The sequence below is a fragment of the Vitis riparia genome, chromosome 2, assembly GCF_004353265.1.
Source record: "Vitis riparia cultivar Riparia Gloire de Montpellier isolate 1030 chromosome 2, EGFV_Vit.rip_1.0, whole genome shotgun sequence".
NCBI lineage: Eukaryota > Viridiplantae > Streptophyta > Magnoliopsida > Vitales > Vitaceae > Vitis > Vitis riparia.
The window spans coordinates 17,190,310-17,212,463 of NC_048432.1; the positions used below are offsets into that span (position 1 = coordinate 17,190,310).

General features: G+C 35.2%; 2 protein-coding genes across 4 annotated transcripts in view; one reads left to right on the forward strand and one right to left on the reverse strand.

The window, feature by feature from the left end:
- Window positions 1-866: 866 nt before the first annotated feature.
- Window positions 867-1,707, reverse strand: LOC117928435 (RING-H2 finger protein ATL79-like). The gene has a single exon (XM_034848319.1). It carries the CDS (start codon window positions 1,585-1,587, stop codon window positions 1,024-1,026), a length of 564 nt encoding a protein of 187 aa, XP_034704210.1. The 5' UTR covers window positions 1,588-1,707; the 3' UTR covers window positions 867-1,023.
- Window positions 1,708-7,533: 5,826 nt separating this feature from the next.
- LOC117931703 (HEAT repeat-containing protein 6) overlaps window positions 7,534-22,154 on the forward strand; it is a 34,907-nt gene continuing 20,286 nt past the window's right edge. For all 3 annotated transcript variants that reach the window (XM_034852727.1, XM_034852736.1, XM_034852745.1), the window contains exons 1-14: window positions 7,534-7,840; window positions 7,928-8,023; window positions 8,104-8,279; window positions 8,381-8,654; window positions 8,746-8,813; window positions 8,908-8,977; window positions 9,074-9,436; window positions 10,508-10,587; window positions 10,711-10,762; window positions 10,958-11,111; window positions 11,234-11,321; window positions 12,804-12,906; window positions 13,894-13,984; window positions 17,823-17,920. In XM_034852727.1, coding sequence (XP_034708618.1) covers window positions 7,628-7,840; window positions 7,928-8,023; window positions 8,104-8,279; window positions 8,381-8,654; window positions 8,746-8,813; window positions 8,908-8,977; window positions 9,074-9,436; window positions 10,508-10,587; window positions 10,711-10,762; window positions 10,958-11,111; window positions 11,234-11,321; window positions 12,804-12,906; window positions 13,894-13,984; window positions 17,823-17,920 — 1,926 coding nt within the window. In that variant the 5' untranslated portion in view covers window positions 7,534-7,627. The remainder of the gene's footprint in view (window positions 7,841-7,927; window positions 8,024-8,103; window positions 8,280-8,380; window positions 8,655-8,745; window positions 8,814-8,907; window positions 8,978-9,073; window positions 9,437-10,507; window positions 10,588-10,710; window positions 10,763-10,957; window positions 11,112-11,233; window positions 11,322-12,803; window positions 12,907-13,893; window positions 13,985-17,822; window positions 17,921-22,154) is intronic.

A 22,154-nucleotide genomic window follows, 5' to 3' on the forward strand; every position in this document is an offset into this window, starting at 1 on the left:
CCTTACTGTTACATTGTATCATTCCCATGAAATTGCTCAGTTGCCTCTGTTAGCTTGTCTTGTCTTTTGTCCTTGTTCTCTTGTTGAATGCGGAATGCTAACAAAATTGTGTTACTTTTCTTGTCAAAGTAATTATATGGCAATTTTTAGGTGTGGATCTTGCGACCTACCTGCATAGGATAGAACATTTGTATTTTGGACTAGCAAGGTTATTGGTGAGTTATTTGGAAAGATAATTGAGTTCAGTTTACGTCAAATGACCTTACCAGAATCACATGGTGTCAACCTTTGATGCAATTTGATGCATAGGGAGTTGGGTGATAGAGAGACTTTTGGGTGGGGGTCTGCGAGAAAACAGGGGTGGTGTTGGCCTGGGGTTGTAATATGGTGAAATTTTGCCAGACATTAAAAGGGCACACGAATCAAGCATCCACGGGCTGAGTTATCCAGCTATGAACACTGCAGAGAAATCCCAAATGCTTACTTGAAATTGGTGAATTGCAGGGGTCACGAGGAAATGAGTTGGTAATTGTACAGGCAGTTTGGGAATGACAACTTGAGGTGTGAGTGGTGAACAGAGACTTGGAAGCATGAGATAAAAGGGTTGATTCACACCCTTAATTGCATCAAGCAAAACTCAACAGAAGAATAGCTTGCGTGATGAATAAGGCCTAGCCAGAAGTTGCTCTCGTACTATTTTCAGACAGATGCTTTCTACCTGAAATCTCTCATTTGATTGAGGTGAGAGGTAGCTGGTGGGGTTAATTGTTCTTTTCTGAAATTATATTATCTAGTTTACTTACCTTAAGCCTTTCTAGTTTGTAAATTTCAACTCTGCTTTCTGATGCGTCAGGTAGACTGCTCTGGAATCTGCAACTGCAGTGGTCCACTATTTCACAGAGAGAAGAGTTCCAATCCTAGAATACCCTATTAATGGACATAATTGGTAATGGCAATCCTAGTAATGATTCATAATATAGATCAATTACAGTAAGAAACAGAAGAAAATTGCTTGAAAAATGTTCACACTTCCAAGGGTTCGTCTCCGGTGGCTTTGGTTGGTAGATGGGCTGAAGTGGGAAGACAACTACCTCTGCAAGTGGGACAAGAGGAGTGGGAAGATAACCACTCTTGGATGCACTGGACGTGGAAACCATGCTTGCACTGCCCCATCACCCGGATTCCCTCTCCCTCCACGAACTCGGACAAGCAAATAGCACACTCAGCCTCTGCTCCTGCCAGCTTCATCCCTGATGAAAACACCAGAGTGGGAGGGGCCACTTGTTTGTCTGCAGCTGCGATGGAGCTGGATTCCAGTTGGACCTCAGGAAGGCTGGGGGGCGAGCGAGATGAGCGGCGGCTACTTAGGAAGCAGCGGATGACAGCATTGAGAATAAGAGCAGAGATGAGTGCGCAGAAGAGGATAATGAGGATCATAGCAGCATTGGCTTCAAAATCTTTTGCGTTGGCATAGGGTTGCCACCTGCAGTCATGGGAACTACTTTCACATCTTGCAGGTGTCGAGAATTGTGGAGGTGAGACTCGGACAGGATATTCTTCTTCTGCGTCTAATACTGCTTTTAGCATGATTTTCTCTTGTGTGATTTCTGCTATTCTATCTGCAATAGGTTGATATGTAAGAGAAAAATGACACTCAGTTTTCTTAGCTCACGGAGAGAAGATACTGAGTGGAATGGAATGAAGTTTGGAATGCCTATATATATGCAACACAAAATTAAGCAGCGAAATATGCTTACGTGGGCTTGAAGATTTACATGATTGTCTGCAACACGGTGGTTTTTAGTTTTAACTCATGACTAGTGCTACCTAACCAATTCTATGTGAATTGTTCACAGATATACTCCCTTTCAGAGTCACATGTGCTCTATCCATTCAAACAAGGAGATGAGCCCCACAGGCACATCAGACAAAATTGTCATTAATGTACTTGATGTATGCTCAAGAGAGTCACCCAAAAAAAGAGGCGAAATGCAGTTGATAAGTAATACAAATGTAACAAGGAATGCTGGAAGGGGAAAGGACAGAGAAGTAGTCAATAGGTAGTGTGATTATGAAATACACAGACGATGACCCCTTACCAAGGGAAAAGGTAATCCTACATTTATGAGCCTCGTTCGTAGCATGGAGTTGTTTTAAGACCAAGAACACAGGACAATTGCCCTTTAATTTGTGTGTGCTAAAAAGCAGTTGTCTTAATTGGGGCATAATCTAGCCATATCAAGTAAAAACCTGTTAGAATTCGATTGGATTCAAGACGAAGGATGAGGGGTCGTGGTCGGGGTCGGGGTCTGTCCAGAACTTCAACAGGTGAACCTACGAAGAACGACAGAAATGATGTTGGGTTTGTTTTGTTGGTATTAGAAGGGAGGAGAGGCCTCGAGGATTTCAGAAAGATGTAGACACTTCCTGAACCCCATCTTATCCTTTTGTCAAATAATATTTGAAACACCTCCGTTGTATTTTTTTGTGGTAGAGAGGCGTTCCAGAGAGAGAGTAGTGAGGCCCACGTTAGTTAATAAAGCATCAACAGGGTTTGGCAGGAGTGTGGATGATGGCTTTAAGAATCCAATTGCCTGCGTACCAGGGCACTGCACAGTAGCATGGGGGCATGAATGGATGACAAACCTACGTCGACAGAAAGGTGGGCCCTCGAGGCCATGCGGATAATGAATGCCTTAGTGTGCTACTAGAATGTGGTTGATTACAGTCCTCGTCATTATAAATACCATGTATGGAGTAGATAGGCCTCCCTAATTGCACCCTGCCTCGGCCGCCGCCCCCTTGGTTCTGAATCACTCATGATGATGAATCCTGGAGCCAACTTGAGTTTGTTTCATGGACAAGCAACCATTCATTGCAAGTAGAGGCCAAGCTCTTGACTATGGTTTAAGCAATTCAGTGCAACTTGCTACTTGGACATAAGACCAGACGATCGAAAACAAGACCATGTCAACGGCACCTTGCCCCTTGCCTCGGACAAACTTAGCCATAGAAAGGGTGTGTCCTATAGAGTTCTTAGGCTTTCCCCGCCGACAACTCATTTCATATGAGTACTATAGGAATGAGGGATTTTTTTATTAGAGTACGACTGTTTTAAAAAATAATTTATAAATTATCGTGGAAAAATAATTTTAAATCTATCATAATTTTATTCATATAAAAAAGAGAAAATAAATTATAAGTGAAAATTCATCTCATCAAAAGACGATTTATGAATTTTTAAAAAAATTATAAAAATAAATCGTCTTTTCAAGATACGATTTCTAAAATTTCATTGAAATCGAGATAATCGTCTTTTGAAGAGACGATATTCAAAAAAATTAAAAATTTAAGAGGTGAGAAATTGTCTTTTCAAGAGACGATTTCAAAATAAAATAAAATAAAATAAAATCAAGTGAGAAATCATCTCTTAAAGAGACAATTTTTATAAAGAAAATATATATGTGAGAAATTCTCACTTAAATTGAAAAAAAAAAAAACCTAAGTGGGAATTCATTTTTTTAAGAGACGATTTCCACACAAAAGTGAAAAATTCTCACATAAAATAAAATAATAAAAATAAAAAATAAAATAATAATAATAATAAACCCAAGTGGGAAATCGTCTCTTCAAGAGACAATTTCCACGCCACTTTTAAAAATGAGAAATTCTCACTTTAAAAAAAAAAACTTCAAAAATTCACTTTTTCATTTTTTATTATATTTATACAATAATACAATTATTATAAATATATATAATAAAATTAATTAATTTACTAAATTTAATATATAAATAACATACTAAATTTAATATAAGATAAATAATCTATTATTATTTTTCTCTTGGAATTAAAAAAAAAACTATTATCAATTATGTGGAAAATTGATTTTTAAAAATTATTATTAATTTATTAAATAATTATTTATATATTATTTATATATTAAATTTAGTAAATAAATTTAATTAATTTTATAATATATATTTACAATAATTGTATTATTGTATAAATAGAATAAATAATGAAAAAAATGGATTTTTTAAGGTTTTGATTTTGTTTTTTTTTTAAGTGAGAATTTCTCACTTTTGTGCTACCCACTTGGATTTTTTTAGGTGGAAATCGTGAGATGATTTCCCACTTGGTTTTTTTTTTTTTTTTTTTGAAGTGAGAATTTCTCACATATATTTTTTTTTTTGTGGAAATTATCTCTTTAAGATACAATTTCTAACTTCAATTTTTTTAAATCGTCTCTTCAAGAGAAGATTTTTCACTTCAGATTTATTTCTTATGTGAAAATCATTTCTGAAAGAGACGATTTCTCATTTCTTAAATTTTTTTAAAATCATCTCTTTAAGAAACGATTTTTCATATAAAAAATAGAATTTTAAAAATCGTGTATTGGAAAGACGGGTTTTTTTTTTTTATAATTTTTTAAAAAGTTCATAAATCGTCTTTTAAAAATATGATTTTTCACTTACAATTTATTTTCTCTTTTTTACTTGGACAAAACTACGGTAAATCTGAAATTATTTTTCTTACTATGATAATTTAGGAATTATTTTTTAAAACTATTGTACTCTTATAAAAAATCCTAAGAATGAGCCAATCTATAATACAAACCATAAAAGAAAATGCCTATTAAACCAATTACAAGAATACCAATTAGGTACCTATTAGCTAAAAAGGAACCTTCTAATAGCATTGGCTATTTACCCCATTTCCCTCCACATTTGACATTTCATCAAGTGGTCATGCTAAACATTAAGAGTTAGGGATGATTATGAAATGAGACACGACACGGATAAGAGAATTTCTACTATTATTATTCTATATTATTAGTTTATTTCCATCTCTTAATTTTTAATTAAAAAATAATTGGAAAATAAATAGTAAGTACAAAAATGAATAATAACCTCCGAGGAGGGTATAATTCAATTCAACATTTTGTTCATTCGGATTTGATTGTGTCAGAGCTTTATAATTCAAATTAGGCTAAGATTCATTTTGAAAAACAATTTGTAAAAATGATTTTGAAAAACAGTTTTTAAAAATAAATTTTAAAAACCATTTTCTAATATTTTGTAAAATAAATGTTTATTTGAAAACCTTCAATATTTTTAACTTATTTCCTATGTTTTCAAATATATTTTAAAATTAATTTTTATTTGTAGTATTTTAATTTTAATTATAATTATTTTTCAAAAGGTATTTTATGAAAACACTTTTTTTTTTATTATTATCAAACATATTTTCTTGTTATTTTACTCTAAAAAACATGAAACTGTTTTCAAAAATAAAATTACGGGTTATAATTTCCTCTTCGGATGCATTAATGACTCTCAAAGTCCTTCCTCTTTTAGTTGTGTGAATTCTATCATTCCAAGATTGCTTTTTTTTTTTTTTTTTAGAAACATAAAACAGGTTTTTAACAATTTTGAAAGAACAGTTTTTAAAAATTTGTTAAGAAAAGAGCAAATTTTAAATTTTTTTAATTATTTTAAAAGATATTTTAATAATAATTAAAATATAGAAAATATTTTTTTAAACTTTTGAGTACATACTACCCTCGCGGAAATAGGTTAATCTTTTTTTAGTATTTTAGTATACAATCAGAATATTATTTTTAAAATAGTTAAAAAATATTTATTGAAAAATAATATTTTTGAAAATATTTTAAAAATAAATTAGTTTATTAAAAATTATTATTTTTAAAAAAACAGTTCCCAAATAAATATTTAATATCTCACATTATTACACACATGCTCACGTGGGCTGCCATTCTGCTTTTGTGAAGAAATGGTCCTCTAATTATTGCCAATTAATTGAGATGGTGAAATTTGAAAATTTGGAAAAATGTGTTAAAGTTTATTTGAATTTCATAATTTAAGTTTGGATTTTACAAATTTCATAAAAAAAAAAAACTAAAAAAATGTTTTTTTATATTTTATTTCATTATTGAAAATATGAAAGAAAATTAAATATAATTAAAATTAATTATAAATATACATATTTTAAATTTATTTAATCTATAAGAAAATAAGTGGATTGAGTGTAAAAAAATATTTAATAAAAATAGTTTATTGACTTTAAATCCATTTTTTATTTTTCTTGTTTTTTTTTTCTTTCTCTCCAATTTTTTAAAAGGAAATTGAAAAATGATAAGATTATTTTACCTTTACCTAGGTTATGTTTGGTTCCTAAAAAATAAAATAAAAAGAAAAAATAAAATAAAATAAAAAGTGAAAAAAAAAAATTAAAGTCAATAAATTATTTTTATTTTCTATTTTAAATCCATTTTAGTTATCTTAAGTTCTTAACTCATCGATATAAAGATAAATTAATTTTAAAATGTCTAAATTTTTAATTAGTTTGAATCATATTTGCTTTTTCTTTTTTTTTTACATTTTTCATAGGACAACCAAATACAAGAAAATAAATTTTTGTTTCATTCTTTGATATTTTTCTAACTATATTTGGTTTCCATAAAGTACTATAGAAAGAAAAAAAGATGTTGAGAAAAATGATTTCTTCATGTTTGGTTTCATCATAATTTTTTTTTTAAGAAAATTAAATATAATTAAAAATAATTATAAATTTATGCATTTTAAACTAAGTAAAATGAGTGTGAAGAAACCTATAATAATTAATTTAAAGTGACTTAATAACTTATTAAGTCATTAAGTATTTGATAAGTCGTAACATTGTAGGTGTTTTATAAACTTAGGTGGTGTTTGTTTTTTGACCTTTTTGTTCAATTTGTTTTCAAAAATTAAGTCGTTTGTTTTTCTACTTTTTCATAACTTATTATAAACTTTTTACTAAATAGAAAAAACCAAAATATGTAGCTTTTTATAAATAAAAAAAATAACATATTGGTTTTTCTTTATTTTTTAATACTTAATAGAAATAAAATACTACAAAAAAAAAACAACCTAATATTTAACACTATTAAACATTAATGTTTTATTTAGAATTAAGTAAAAAAACAAACACCACCTAACTTAATAACTTAAATCGATTTAATAATTTAATTTAAGTTATTAAATAAATTAAATATGTTTTGTAAAATAACTTAATTGTATGATTAAAGTAAAAAATAACTTTAAGTAATAAGTAAAAATAATTAACTTATTCTTAAGTTTACATTTTTATTTTACTTTTTTATTTTCATTTATAATAATGATCTTCATAATTTTTTTTTTACTCTATGAACTCCATTAATATTTGACCTTTTTCATCCTAATTATAATTTATGAGGATAAATATATTGATTTAAAATAAATTTTAAATTAATTTTAATACTTAAAGTAAAAATTAATTAATAACTTGAATATAATTTAAGTTAAAATCAACTTAAGTATTAAATTTTATTTAACTGACTCAGTTTTTATGCAAGCAGCTACCTCATGTTTAATGAACCACAACAGAAATGGGCCAACTATCACTGGGCCCGCCCAAAAGTTCACACCGACCAATGAGGCCCAATTAAAGAAGCGGACAAAGCCCACTTTGGTACGCAGAGCAGAGCCGAGGGCGGGTCTTTCTGAACTGTGCGGACGAAGAAGAAAGAGTGTTTGAAAAGTGGAAGAAGAAATCAAGTGAAGTGGGGATGGAAATGGTTTCACATGGATGAAGTTTGAAGTAGCTAGAATGTCATCATTATCTTCAGCGTCTTCGTTATCATCATCAGCAGTTAGGTCATGGAGGACTGCGTTTTTGACACTCAGGGACGAAACCCTAGCATCTCCACCTCCCTCCGCGGTCCTAAATCTCCTCCAACATCTCCTATTCTCCAATTCTCAATCCTTGATTGCCGCTGCCCCCGACCTTCCTCCTCACGAGGTATTCTTTTCCCAATTCACCCAATGCCACATGCATAAACTTTTCCAATTTTCTTGACATTTCTTGACATTTTATGATTGGTTTCAGATTGTTTCGGATATCATGTTTCTGATGGAATTGGTTCCGACTTGTTCCGATGCCGGTGACGATACGAGCCTTACCTTCATAAGCATGTGTCACTTGGTATTTCTTTGTTTTTCTGCACCTATATTTTTTTTTCTTCAACGCAAGTGAGTTTTTCCTGACTGTTTTGTTTGTTGCAGATCCATGATGTCTGTCAGCGTGTTTCCCTTGAAATAAATTCGCCTTCTTGGGCTCTTATGCTCGACACTTTTGGAACCATGGTGGAATCTTTTCTTGGCAAAGCTGGTAGTAAAAGGATTTTCTCAGAGAATGCTGCTAGAATCAAAGCTGTAATGGAATGTGTAGAGACTGTAAGGTTTGTTCATTCACCTTGTTTACTTATTTTCAATGCTTGTACTTCTAAATTAGAGCTTAAATTATACTCTTAGACTCGGTTCTATGATTTCTTCATTGCAGACGTCTTGTCAGTGTATATCATCGAAAATGTTCACTCTCAGAAAATGTACAGTTAGTGAAGTTCCTTCTCCGTATTGTCACATGCTCTCATGCGGAGTTATATTCCTCATTACATTCGAGTGGCAATCAGAGGTATGCTCCTGAAATTGGAAAGAGAATACCCAGATACAACAGTTTATGGGAAGTTCAGACTATTGCCTTCACCATGATTACTGCAGTATTCTCAAGAGATGGGTCTTCATTTCCAGGTGATATATGGCAATCAACAATTGAGGTGAGCATTTTATTTTGCCCCATATGTAAATAATAAAAAGCTTGACCATATATAAATAATAGATAACTTAGATTTGCCTGCTTTGAGTTAGGTTCTTAGGAAGGTGATGGATGCCTTGGCATCTAAGAGCGTCCTTGTGGAAGATAATGTCATGTCTAGGTAAACTGCATGTCACCTCCTCAGCAAATTGCTTATTTTTGAATATTTATTAGAATCTCATCTGTATATGGCCCTTGTCACTTCTGCTCTTTAGGTTTTATACTTCTCTTCTGCATTGTCTGCACGTGGTTCTTACAAATCCTAAAGGCCCTCTTTCTGACCATGTAAGTAGATATATTCTGTTTGGGGCTCAAGACTAAGTCTCTGATATGCACCTGTAGCCATTATCTTTTACCCTTTCTGCATTTATTTCTTTGCAGGTGGCAGGTTTTGTGGCAGCATTGCGGATATTCTTTATCTATGGCCTGACTAATAGAACCGCACTTGCATTTCCGGGTGCTGTTCAGAGGCAGGGACTCAGTTCTGTGAACCATGGATTGAGTTCAACAGAACCTACAAAAACCGATAGTGGTCCTTATAGGCCTCCACACTTACGCAAAAAGAATGGTACAGGTATACGGCGGCATAAAGCTCAGGATTCTCAGAGTTCCTCTGACCATGAATCCTCGATGGTTGATTTTACATCATCAGATTCAGATTACAGTGATACTGATGGATCAGGAAAAGACAGCGACAGTCTTCGAATCTCTAAGGCTAGATTAGCTGCCATTGCTTGTATTCAGGTAAGTTGTCATTGCCAGTTACTCTTGACTTGTATCCTGGTGTACTTATGATTGTGTTATTCTTTTGTTTGTATATCATGGGAATAGAATGCTTTGACATTGATTCTTTAAACTTTTATGGTTTGCATTATAGTTATTTTGATTGGATTTTAATGTGGAAATCAACACTAGGGAAACCATGTATCCACATCCATATTTTAGAGGAAGACTATATTTTAAGTTGGCAAGCTATGACTAATAGCAGAAGATGTCTTTTGGGTTAGACCTCCTATATGTGATTCTCAAGGATGAAGTTATTAATCATCTTGTAAAAATTTAATCTATTCCCAACTTCCCTTTTGCTTGATTGAAGCTATTGTTGAATGCTTGATTGAAGCTATTGTTGCATGCTTGATTGAAACTGTTGTTGAGTGGTGGAAAAACAAAGGAATTTTTCCTATGCATGATGTTCCATCATTGCAAATAATAGCTTCTCTTAGTAATTTTTCTATGCCCTTATTGCTTGTTTTTCTTTTGCACTTTACTAAAGATCAGCTGATATCTTCATTCTCTTAGCACGTGAGTGATATGATTTCTGCCTATCTTGGATTGTTTGGATCCTTTCAGTTTAGTTGGTTCACAGAATAAACCCATTATATATGTAACAATATGGTGATAACCCTTCTAAAAGTTTTATGGTTTCTTTTTCTTTATATGTGGAAAAACTATATAGAGTCTCATTAATGGTTTAAGACTTAGAATCTTGGTGCAATTTTCTGGTTGTGGGGTTCTTTGATGTTTTATTCTTGCTCCTTTCTTTCTCCTTGGAAGGATTCTTCATGCTTCTCTGTATGTTTCTCCATATATGGAGAAGCTACGTAGAGTTTCATTAACAGTTTAAGGCTTAAGATGTTGGTGCAATTTTCTAGTTTTTGTGGGGTTCTTTGATGTTTTATTCTTGCTCTTTTCTTTCTCCATGTTTGTCTTTCAACTTGGAAGGATTCTTCATCCTTCTCTGTACGTTTCCCTATATTAATAATGTTGCCGTTGTTTCTACTAATTTTTTTTTTTCACCTTCAATATGATGCAAAGGATCTTTGCCAAGCTGATCCCAAATCATTTACTGCCCAATGGACAATGATTTTGCCTACCAATGATGTATTACAGCTGAGGTGAAACATTCTGGTTCCTCTCATTCTCATTGAGATTTGCGTTCATTGGTACTGAATTTTATTTCCCTTTATTTCCATTCATCTCATTTATCCAATTTTTTCTGTTTGCTTGCTCATTTACAGGAAGTATGAAGCAACTCTGATGACATGCTTGCTGTTTGATCCTTATTTGAAGGTATTTTTGCTGCGCTTTGTAGGAATTTCAGTCATTTTGTTATTTATACAAATACCTAGGCCCCGAAAGGCATTCAGCCTCATTTGTTATTTATGCCGGAATGAATCTATTGCATTCGGCTCCTTTTTTTAAGATAAATTGTGCTTGTAATCCTGTGATACTCCCAGCTTACATATTCTACTTTGTGGAGGCTAGGCACGGATTGCATCTGCAGCAACTCTTGCAGCCATGTTGGATGGGCCTTCATCCGTTTTCCTGCAGGTAGCAGAATATAAGGAATCCACTAAATGTGGGTCTTTCACAGCACTGTCGAGCTCCCTTGGTCAGATATTAATGCAACTTCATGCAGGTATTTGAAAGTCATTGTGCTGTGTAATCCATCTAGTTTGGTGCAAAGTCTACCTTTTGAATTATCTTGTTTATTTTTTATATTCTCAAAAGTGTTGCTTTCTTCCATTATATATGGTGTAGGTATTCTATACTTAATCCAGCATGAAACTCATGGGGGACTGTTGGCGTCCTTGTTCAAAATTCTCATGCTTTTGATATCATCCACACCGTATGAATTCTTCTCACTGTGATCCGTGGTGTTTATGTATTCCAGTTTTGCTATTGGATAAAAGCATTGACATTTTATTAGTGCTCCCTGTCTATTATTTTATTCTTATGATGTACATAAATCGGTAAACCCTTTGATAATCTTGTTCATGTATTAGAACCGTCATTCTTTTCTGTTTAAAATGTTGTATATGTTACGTTCCAGGCAAACTCTTTGTGGTTGGGTGCATTTATAAAAGTCAAGTCTTTTGCTTGGGAAGCTACGTGGGGGAAGATACTTACTTTGGATAGGCTTCAAAAACGAGGGTGGCAGTTTCCTAATTGTTGTTTTTTGTGTGGTTGTAAAGAGGAAAATGTAAATCACATTCTTTTACACTGTATAGTGGCTAGGGTCCTCTGGGATATTATCCTTGCTTTGTTTGGGGTTCATTGGGTGTTCCCAGAGACAGTCATAGAGGTGTTACTTAGTTGGAGGGGCTCCTTTGTGGGGAAAAAGAGGAAAAAAATCTGGAATTCCATACCGGTGTGTATTTTTGGACGGTTTGGAAGGAGAAAAATAGATTAGCCTTTAGGGGGGGCTCTTTGGACATACAGAAACTCAAAAATTATTTTGTTTGTGGAGTTGGGCTAGAGTGTACATGGGAGAGGAGTCCTCTTTGCTTTTAATCTTTTTGGAGTGGCTAGCGGCTACTTAAGGGCCGGTGAGGCTGCTTGTTTCTTTTGTTTTTTTTGGGTGTGGCTGCGTTTGTATACTCCCTGTATGCCTTGTGGCGGTTTGCCCTTTAATACAATTTGTGCTTACTTATATAAAAAAAAAAAATGATAAGCAAGTTAAATAATATATTATCAGTGCCTAACAAAAGGTCACCACATGACACAAGAAAAAGGAGAAAAACAGGGAACACCCCTCCTATCAAGCAACACTCAACCAAATTATGAAATTTAATATAGACATTGAATCCTAGTCTATAAACAACATAGCCCAGCACAACAAGGAACACAAGAATGAGCTTTTCATGGCTTGATCCAAATGCTCTACAGTTTCAAGCGATATGCTATTTCTCTCATTCCCAATGCTCCTGAATAAGAATGAACCTGATTTAGTGTACAAAATTTAGTGTATCCTATTTAATAAAGTATTTGGTAGATTTAGCGTACCCTTTCAAATTGAAACCCTCCCAAGTTTAGTGTACAGCATCTAATAATCCCTATTTAGTAGATTTAGTGAACAAAAAATGAACCTGATTGGGTGATATTTTAACCATTCAACTGTATGCATTTTTTTTGGATGTTGGAAAAAAGGCTTGTTTTGATTTTTAAGAAACATGCTACTTTAGCGAGTTACACTTATAGTCATGTGATAACTTGGATGCAATATATGCCTTCCTTACCACTCTAATTTTGCATATCTCCCTTTTTGATTTTCTGAAAAAATCTGTGAAGTGTATTTACATTACTGGTGTTTTTTTGTTGTGTTCTATAGATATGCAAGAATGCCTGAAGAGTTGTTGCCAACAGTTATTACTTCTCTTCGAGCAAGGGTTGAAGAAGGGTTTCCATTTAAAAGTGATCAGACAAGTCTGCTGGTTAGTTTTGTTCAAATATGATATTTGGGGTTATCCATGATGTCTCATATTTCTGCCTTATTAATCTACTCAGTGTGGGAGGGGTGCGGGTTCCTGTACAGTTCTTGGATAAATGAATTGATGGGAATCTGCCTCAACCTGCAGATCCAAAGAGTGGTCTTTACTTTGTGGTGGTGAGTTGTGGGCATGGCTAAATTTTCAGGGGATATTGTAAGGACCCTTACTATGGAAACTCCAACAGCCTTCAATTATTTTGTGTCATTTGTAGATGGGATTTTGCGATAGGAGAGTTATATGTCATTATGTGCTTGGAAAAGTATTGCTGTGTGATTTTGTAAGTCTTGGCTTGATTGTAGCTTCTTATCATGAGATATCAGGTCCATGAACTGGGCCTTTAAGAACAAAAATATCCTATATTACCAGCTCAAAACAAATTACTGATGGTGTAATAGTCTTTAGACTCATAATCTCTTAACATATGTATTGAAAAATAACGCATCAGTTGGATGAAGCATAAGAAAAACCACAATGGAAGAAGGCTGAGGAAAATAAAGCAAGTTTGTAGAGAACAAAGAGAACCGTTGTACATGCTGTGTCTCACTACTGATTTGGCACAAATTCTTCCTTGTCCTGTTCCACTTACCTTCTTTTAAGTCATTATTGGATCAGCAGTAGTCTCCCTCATAGAAAAATCTTCCTACTTTTATTTACCTCACAAGTTTCCAATTTAACTTCTATGTTGTATGCACAGGCCCTATTTATACCTTTAGATACTGCCATATCTTAAGATCACCTCTAATTTCTTTTCTCTTGTTTTCCTTCATTGTGTCACCTTATATCACTACGATTTTTATAGTTCTCCCCATACTCAAAAAAAGATAATATATGACCTCAACCAAATATATTCTATAAATGACAGATTATTTGAAGCATAGAAATAATTCTTCTGTATCATCATTATATTCATAAATTTGCCTTTCTTGACAGGCTGTTGCTCTTAGTTGCTTGACGGCAGCTTTATCAACCTCACCTTCCTCACCAAAAGTTAAAGAAATGTTTTTAGAAGAAATATCAGCTGGTGAGCCCTTATTTTCGTGCCATGAATTTAAAGGAAGCTTGCTTATATCTGTCTTTGAATTTTTATTACTAGCTTGGAATTTAGGATGTTCAAAAGATAAAAAACTTCCCCATTTTTTGGAGGGGGAAGGGAGTTTGGTACTTCTAAATCATGCATGAATATTGATTGATGAATTTTCTCTCTCTCTCTCTCTCTCTCTCTCTCTCTCTCTCTCTATCTCTCTCTCTCTCTCTCTCTCTCCCTATATATATATATATATATTTAATGTGGAGGAAATTCTAAGGAACATTTGTAGCACTTGGTAGTTTTCTTTTTCCCAATTGTTAGTGTCTGATGTGCTGGTATGTGAACTCTGAGCAGTTTCCATGTGGTCGTAGTGGACATGTAAGCCCAATAACATAGGGGCTCATGTGCAAGCATCTCATCACTTGTGTTTGCTCTCTATTTGAACTCCTTAAGCAGGAGGTATAATTCCACCCTTATCTCCATTCTGCAGGAGCTTTAGATTTCCTTCTTGCATTAATGATGGTGGCACCTTGATACAGTGGACCCTTGGTGGATATCCACACATGGTGGAAGCAATCCTCATTTGTATTGAGACTATGAGCTCTAGAATTAAGAACTTGAGGGTTAGGGTGACTTGCAAGTTGAACACTCAGAAGACCTATGATCATGCTAATTAAGAACTTCTGCTCAGTTATGGATCCAATCGGATTCAGTTAGAAGTAAATTGGGAACCACATCCTATATCGCTAGAGTTTGATATTCTATGATGGTTAATAGGTTCTCGATTGATTTCTTTCCAACCTTGAAGGATCTAAGGTTGAGGGACCATCCTTCAACTTATCCTTCTCTAAATGGTGGAAGTTATGATTTGTTCACTGCTGAGCAGTGTAAGAAGCTTTATGAGTGGACTCAATGTGGGGGATAGAGGTTCCAAATTTGGGAGGTGGCATGGGGTAATTTCTAAAGATTATCCATCATGTTGCTTTTCATGTTGGTTGTGTTGGTAGATTGGTATGATGACCCTAAAAATTCAACCTTTTTTTTCTAGTGAAATCCTTTAGCAAGCTTCGCACTCTAGAGTTGGTAATTTTCTTCCACTAAGGAGGTGTGGGGTTCATGGGGCACTTCTAAAGTCGGATCCTTTGCTTGGGAGGACTCGAGTTAATTGGTGTTGCCCGTCTTTCCTGTGTCAACTGAGGACAAGTTGCATGGATAGCATGGTAATTTTATGGGTAAGGTTGAAAACAAGGCATGGAGGATGATCAATTTTTGTTTGTTCCTGTTCAAAATTGATAAACCGGGAAGGAGGAATTTGATGGCTTAAAGTAAATAAAAATAGCAACAGAAGACCTTTTTCCTAGATCTTTATTTGCTTGGTCTAGGGGTTCTTGGGGAGTTAGGAATATATCTTATCTATAGATTTCATCAATAGTTTGGGGTGAGGTGGGGTGGGTTTTAAGTTGGTTACTAGTGAGTCCATTGCATCTACTTATTTATATATTTGTTTATTTATGTTTATTTTTGGTTTTTTGTTGTTGTGTATGGGTATGTGTGTGTGTGTATTTGCCCTCTATTCTCCATGTTTGCATTTGCTGTTTTGATCGATGCATATCTGTTATATATTAAGTTTGTTTATCAAAAGAATGTTGTGGGGCTAGAAGGGGGAAGGGATTGAGATTTCACATTTGCCTTTTGGATGTGATTTTTTCATGTTTTGTTAGGCAAACGGTGATCATTTATTGTACATGAGGTATCCTTTTTGCTCTAAGGCGGTGTTTGACCTTGAAGTTCACATGAAAAAAAGTGAGCTCTTCCTGGTGGGCAATGTGGTTAATATGGATAAATTGGGGTCCTGCTTGGTGTGGGGTAGGGTTGTTGCCATCTTTTTTTATCAGGTTTTATGTTGGAGAGATGTGCTTAAGGTTGTTTTTATTTGGGACTCTTTTTTTCAGGAGTGTTTGGAGAAAAGGCTTGCATGTTGAAGAGGACAACATACGGATATTAATTTGCTAATCAAATAAGCATCATTTGACTTATCATTTCCATATTCATTTGTTTCCAAGGCTCATTGAAAACTTTACCCAATGAGCTTCTCATGAGCTCAATGAAGGGAGTTTCTCCTAGATCTTTTGGTATTTGTGAATAAAGAGTTTGAAGGCATTCTGTATAGCCCCTTGGGTTAGAGAACTGTTTATAGAGGTAAAGGACTTGTTTGGGTTAAATATTTGGAGGCCTAAAACAGTTTTTAAGCTCAATGAGAGCTTTTCTTTATGTTTCAGAATTTGTACTAAAACTACTTTTTTTTTAAAAAGAGCGTAATAGGTAACCAAAGATAAGTTTGCTTCTTGAATAAGCTCTTTTTTAGCTATGTGAGAATTTTTTTCATATTTAATGAAATGTTTATAACTTCAAAATTGCCTTTTTGAGATTATGAATTAACTTTTGGCTAGAAGTACAAGCAATAAGCTACTGTATCTCTGTGAGTTGCTTTTGTGGGCAAGAAGAGGAAGGTGGCGTGGCAAATGGGACTGTTATGCTTGTTTTGGGTTATTTGGAAGGATAGGAATTCTATTGCTTTTGAGGACGGTGTGCTGTCCATTCAAAAGCTGAAAATTTCTTTTGTGTATTTACTTTGGTCGGAAACCAAATTGTGGATAAAAGACGGTCCTTCGACCTTAATAGATTTTATAGAATGGGTGTGTATTCATTAAGGGAGAGGGTTTTTTGTGCTTTCCTAGTGTTTTGGGTCCTTTTGTAAGGGGGTGAGTTGATCTATACTGTATCTTTGTGAGTCGCTTCTTTTGCGCCTCTTTGCTATACATATCTTGCTTATTGATAAAAAAAAAACAAGCAATAAGCTACAGAAACAAGGCTGAAAAGTAGGGGGAAGTCGGTTTCTTGTATATTATCATCCTAAATGGAGATTCAAGCTTTATATTGGGTGTTGTTCAGGCTTTAGACCAAGTTCTCTTGATATACCTTGTTGGCCTATTTCCTAATAGGTTAAAGGTCAACTTGGTAACTTAACCTGGTATTAATGCTCATTTGTTTATAAGAGGACATGACTTTGAATTTATTTCCCCCATTTGAACCTAAAGACGGCTTACTGTGAGGTGTGGGGGTGTTAGGGCTTTAGCCCAAGTTGATTGGATATACATTGTTAACCCTTTAACTAACAGTTTAATCTTTTAGTCAAATTGATAGTTTAGCAGTTGTGGTTAATGCTTGGCATGTCTTATCAGAGAGCACATGGTCATGGTATTATGTGCTTTTTCCAAACAGACAGGACTTGAGATGTTTGCTGAAGTCAAATTCTTAGCTGCTTTGGAGAGGTTCACTCTAGCATTTGATTTGGACATCTACAACCTTCTGGTTGAAGGGTATTTTTTGATGGAAGTTTCTTGGGTTTTGTAGGAAGAGGGATGTCATTGGAGACTCTCAGTGGTTGGGGAGGATACAGTCCTTATGAGGGAGTTAGGCTCGTCATTTTCTTGGAGACCTAGATTATCGAATTAGATGACTGATGGCTTGGCTAAGATGGAGCTATATCACTTGAGATGTTTATAGAGGACTTAACTCCTTAGATGTGTCACACATTCTTTTCTTTCTTTCTTTCTTTTTATTTTATTTTATTTTATTTTTTATTTTTTACATGCATTCCATTTTTCTTGTCTTTTTGAGTATCATGTGGGTGTTATTTGTGAATTGTGTTTTTTCCTTTGAAGGATTTCTGTTTAGGAATAACTTCTTTGTTTTTTGGAAATTTCATTAGTTTTTTTTATATATCTATAAATTAATATGACTTTGAAGCTTATGCGAATACTGTTTCCAGGTTTTGCTGGGGTTCAGGGGAAGCCAAGTGTTCTTTTTACCATATTTCAATATGCTGAAAAATTAACATGCCCAACAATCAGTTTTGAGGCTCTCCAGGTAATATCATTACAGAGCTAGAAATCTTTGATAGGTGTAGATTTCATTTTGAAGAATTATGATAATAATTGATGTGTGTGGATTTGATTTCAAAAAATTATGATTGAAAGTGAAGCTAGTGGTGTATACATGGTCTTTCTTTCTTTCTCTTGGGTTTTTTTTTTTCCCTCTCTTTTCCCTGATGTATAATAAGCATAGAATATAAATTAAATAACATCAAAGGGATGCACTGAATACATCTGCTGTAAGCTGGAATTTCTTTTAATCACTTAAAAGTTTTCCCTGATGCTGAATAAATGCCATAAGGCTTATTTGTTCTGGTTATTTATGCTCCTTTTTCGAGATGCCATTTTTTTCTTTACCTTTGGGATGAATTCCAAGTGAGGCAATTTCAAATGGCCTTTTGTGAGCCTATTATTTATCTTTAAACTTTATTTATTTGCTTTATTTTTAATTTTTGCTTGAATTTCTTTACTTTTCTTTTGATAAAACCATGATTGTTTTTAAAGCTGTCTTCATGTTTCTTTCTTTTGGTTATTATTAATTTTTTTGATCAGAAACAAAGATTGTATATCGATAAATAGATCAAGGGGAGGATGAGAGATCTTCCCCACAAAATACAAGATCTGATCAAAATATGACTCAAAACTCCTCCACTATACATGGAAACCTATACAAAAATTAATCCAATTATGACTATAATTCTCTTGCTGCTTGTATTTATATTTCTTTATGTTTTTTCTTTCTTTTTGTTAAGAGAGAGAGAGAAGAAAACCTTGATTCTCATTCATGTGTTGTCTACTTACAATTGAGAAAATATATATATACAAGGCTAAGAGTCCTAACTACCATACATGTGACCTATATTAAAAAAAGGAAAGATTGTACACTATAAATTCATTATATTCAACACTCCCCCTCAAGCTGGAGCATATACGTCATATGCACCAAGCTTGTTACAAATGTATTTAATCCTAGGACCTCTGAGAGATTTAGTGAAGATGTCTGCTAGTTGATCATTTGAATTAACAAAACTTGTAGCAACACATTCTGATGCGATCTTCTCTCTAATGAAGTGACAGTCAACTTCAATATGTTTGGTTCTTTCATGAAAGACTGGATTGGATGCAATATGTAATGCGGCCTGGTTATCACAGATGAGTTTCATCTGTTCATCCTTTCCAAATCTCAACTTTCGAAGAAGATGTCTCAACCATATGAGTTCACATGTTGCCAAAGCCATAGCTCGATACTCAGTTTCAGCACTAGATCTGGCCATTACATCTTGTTTCTTACTCTTCTAAGATATTAGATTACCTCCAATAAAAACACAGTACCCTGAAGTGGAACGTCTATATGTGGGTGAGCCAGCCCAATCTGTATCTGTGTAACCAACAACCTGAGTATGACCTCTGTTCTCGTACAACACACCTTGGCCTGGTGTACTTTTGATATATCGAAGAATGCAGATTACGACATCCCAATGGCTATCACATGGTGACTGTAGGAATTGACTAACAACACTCACAGGAAAAGAAATGTCTGGACGAGTAATGGTGAGATAGTTCAATTTACCTACGAGCCGTCGATATCTCCCAGGGTCTCCTAAAGGCTCCCCCTGTCCTGGTACAAGTTTGACATTTGGATCCATAGGTGTGTCTATCGGTTTACAGTCTAACATACCAATTTCTTCTAGGATGTCTAAAGCATACTTCCTTTGAGAAAGGATCACACTGGAACTAGATTGAGCTATCTCAATTCCCAAGAAATACTTGAGTTTCCTTAAGCCTTTGGTCTGAAAGTGGGTAAAAAGATGTTGCTTTAGTTTCTGAATACCATCCTGATCACTGCCTGTAATGACGATGTCGTCCACATAAACAACCAGATAAATACACTGCCCCAAGGAGTTATGATGATAGAAAACTGAATGGTCTGCTGTACTGCGAAGCATGCCAAACTCTTGAACAACAGAACTAAAACGACCAAACCATGCTCGAGGAGATTGTTTCAAGCTATATAGAGAACGGCGTAACCTGCACACTAAACCAGACTCCCCCTGAGCAACAAAACCAGGAGGTTGCTCCATATAAACTTCCTTGGCAAGATCACCATGAAAGAAGGCATTTTTAATATCCAACTGATAAAGAGGCCAAGAACACATAGCAGCCATGGAGAGAAGCAAGCGGACAGAAGCAATCTTGGCAACAGGGGAGAATGTGTCACCATAATCAGAACCATAAACCTGAGTATAGCCTTTAGCAACTAAGTGGGCCTTAAGGCGATCAACCTGACCATCAGGACCAACCTTAACTGCATAGACCCAACGACAGCCAACTGTAGATTTACCAGAGGGTAAAACAACAAGATCCCAAGTGCCATTAGAGTGCAGAGCAGCCATTTCATCCACCATTGCCTGTCGCCAGCATGGATGGGAAAGAGCTTCATGGGTGCTCTTTGGAAGAGAAATAGAGGATATAGCAGAAACAAAAGCAGAATAGGGTGAAGATAATCGATGATAACTCAAAAAATTGTAAATAGGATGAGGATTACGAGTAGAGCGAGTACCTTTCCGAATAGCAATGGGTAAATCATCAGGAGAAGGAAGAGCCGGGGCAGGAGAAGCCGAAGGGATAGGAAGTGAGTCAGCAGGTGCCTCAGCAAAAGGGAGAGGAGCAGCGACATGAGGGCGATGATGATAAACCTGAAGTGGTGGAGGAGGCACAACATCAGATGGGGAGACAATGGGAAGGGGCAAGACTTCAAAAACAGGAAGAGACTCAGAAGTGGTGGAAAAGAATGGTGAGTCCTCAAAGAAAGTGACATCAGCGGAGATAAAGTATCGATGAATCTCAAGGGAATAACAAAGATAACCCTTTTGAAGTCTGGAATATCCCAAGAAGAGGCACTTCATGGCTTTGGCGAAAAGCTTGTCCTGTCCAGGAGTGAGAATATGAACAAAGCAAGTACAACCAAAGACACGAGGAGGAAGGAAATAAAGTAGTTGGTCAGGGAAGAGAAGGAAATGAAGAATCTGATCATGTAAAACAGAGGAGGGCATACGATTAATCAAATAACAAGCGGTAAGAACAACGTCCCCCCAAAAACGAAAAAGAACATTACTATGGAGGAGGATAGTACGAGCTGTCTTAACAAGATGTCGATTCTTACGTTCAGCTACCCCATTTTGTTGAAGAGTATGAACACAAGAAGACTGATGAAGAATCCCATGATGAGACATAAATGAAGTAAATGGGGCTGAAAAATATTCCCTGGCATTATCACTGCGTAACACACGAATAAAAATATTGAACTGGGTCTGAATTTCAGTATAAAATTTCTGGAAAATAGAGAATAACTCAGCTCGATTTTTCATTAAAAATAACCAAGTATATCGAGAATAGTCATCAATGAAAGTGACAAAATACTAAAATCCTAAAGTAGACGCAGTCCGACAAGGATCCCAAACATCAGTGTGGACAAGCTCAAAAGGAGACTTTGCTCGATTATTCAAACGCTTTGGGAACGAGACACGAGTATGTTTCCCAAGCTGACATGACTCACACGAAAACGACGACAAAGTGGAAAAACGAGGGACCATCTTCTGGAACTTGGAGAGACTAGGGTGGCCCAAACGACTGTGAATGAGGAGAGGGGCATCAGTGGAAATGCAAACTGCAGGAAATGAATCCGAGGTGAGGTGATAGAGGCCTTGAGACTCACGTCCTATGCCAATCGTCTTCCCCGTACTCCGGTTTTGCAAGGCCACAAATTTATCAGAAAAGGTAATAGAGCAATTAAGAGTACGAGTGATTTTGCTGATGGAAATAAGATTAAAAGGACATTCAAGAGTATAAAGGACAGAAGTGAGAGGTAGAGAAGGCAGAGGAAGGGCCAAACCAATACCTTTAGCTACAGTTTGAGAACCATTAGCTAAGGTAACAGTAGGTAAAGCAGAGGTAGTAATAATAGAGGAGAAAATATCCTTATTACCAGATATGTGATCAGAAGCTCTAAAATCTAGAATCCAGGGTCCAAGATAAGATGTGTGGGTAAGGCAGGCAGAAGCATTACCAGGCTGGGCAACAGAGGCAACAGAGGTCTGAGATGCGGAGGAGCTCGGAGGTTGAGGCAGCTGAGAATCAGAGGACTAGGCCACATGGGCAGTGCGAGGAGGCCGTCCATGTAACCGATAGCAACGATCGCGAGTGTGACTAAGTTTATTGCAATAGGTGCC

Excerpts from the sequence above, each read along its gene's own strand:
- LOC117928435 (XM_034848319.1), bottom strand. The coding sequence starts at position 1,587 with ATGCTAAAAGCAGTATTAGACGCAGAAGAAGAATATCCTGTCCGAGTC.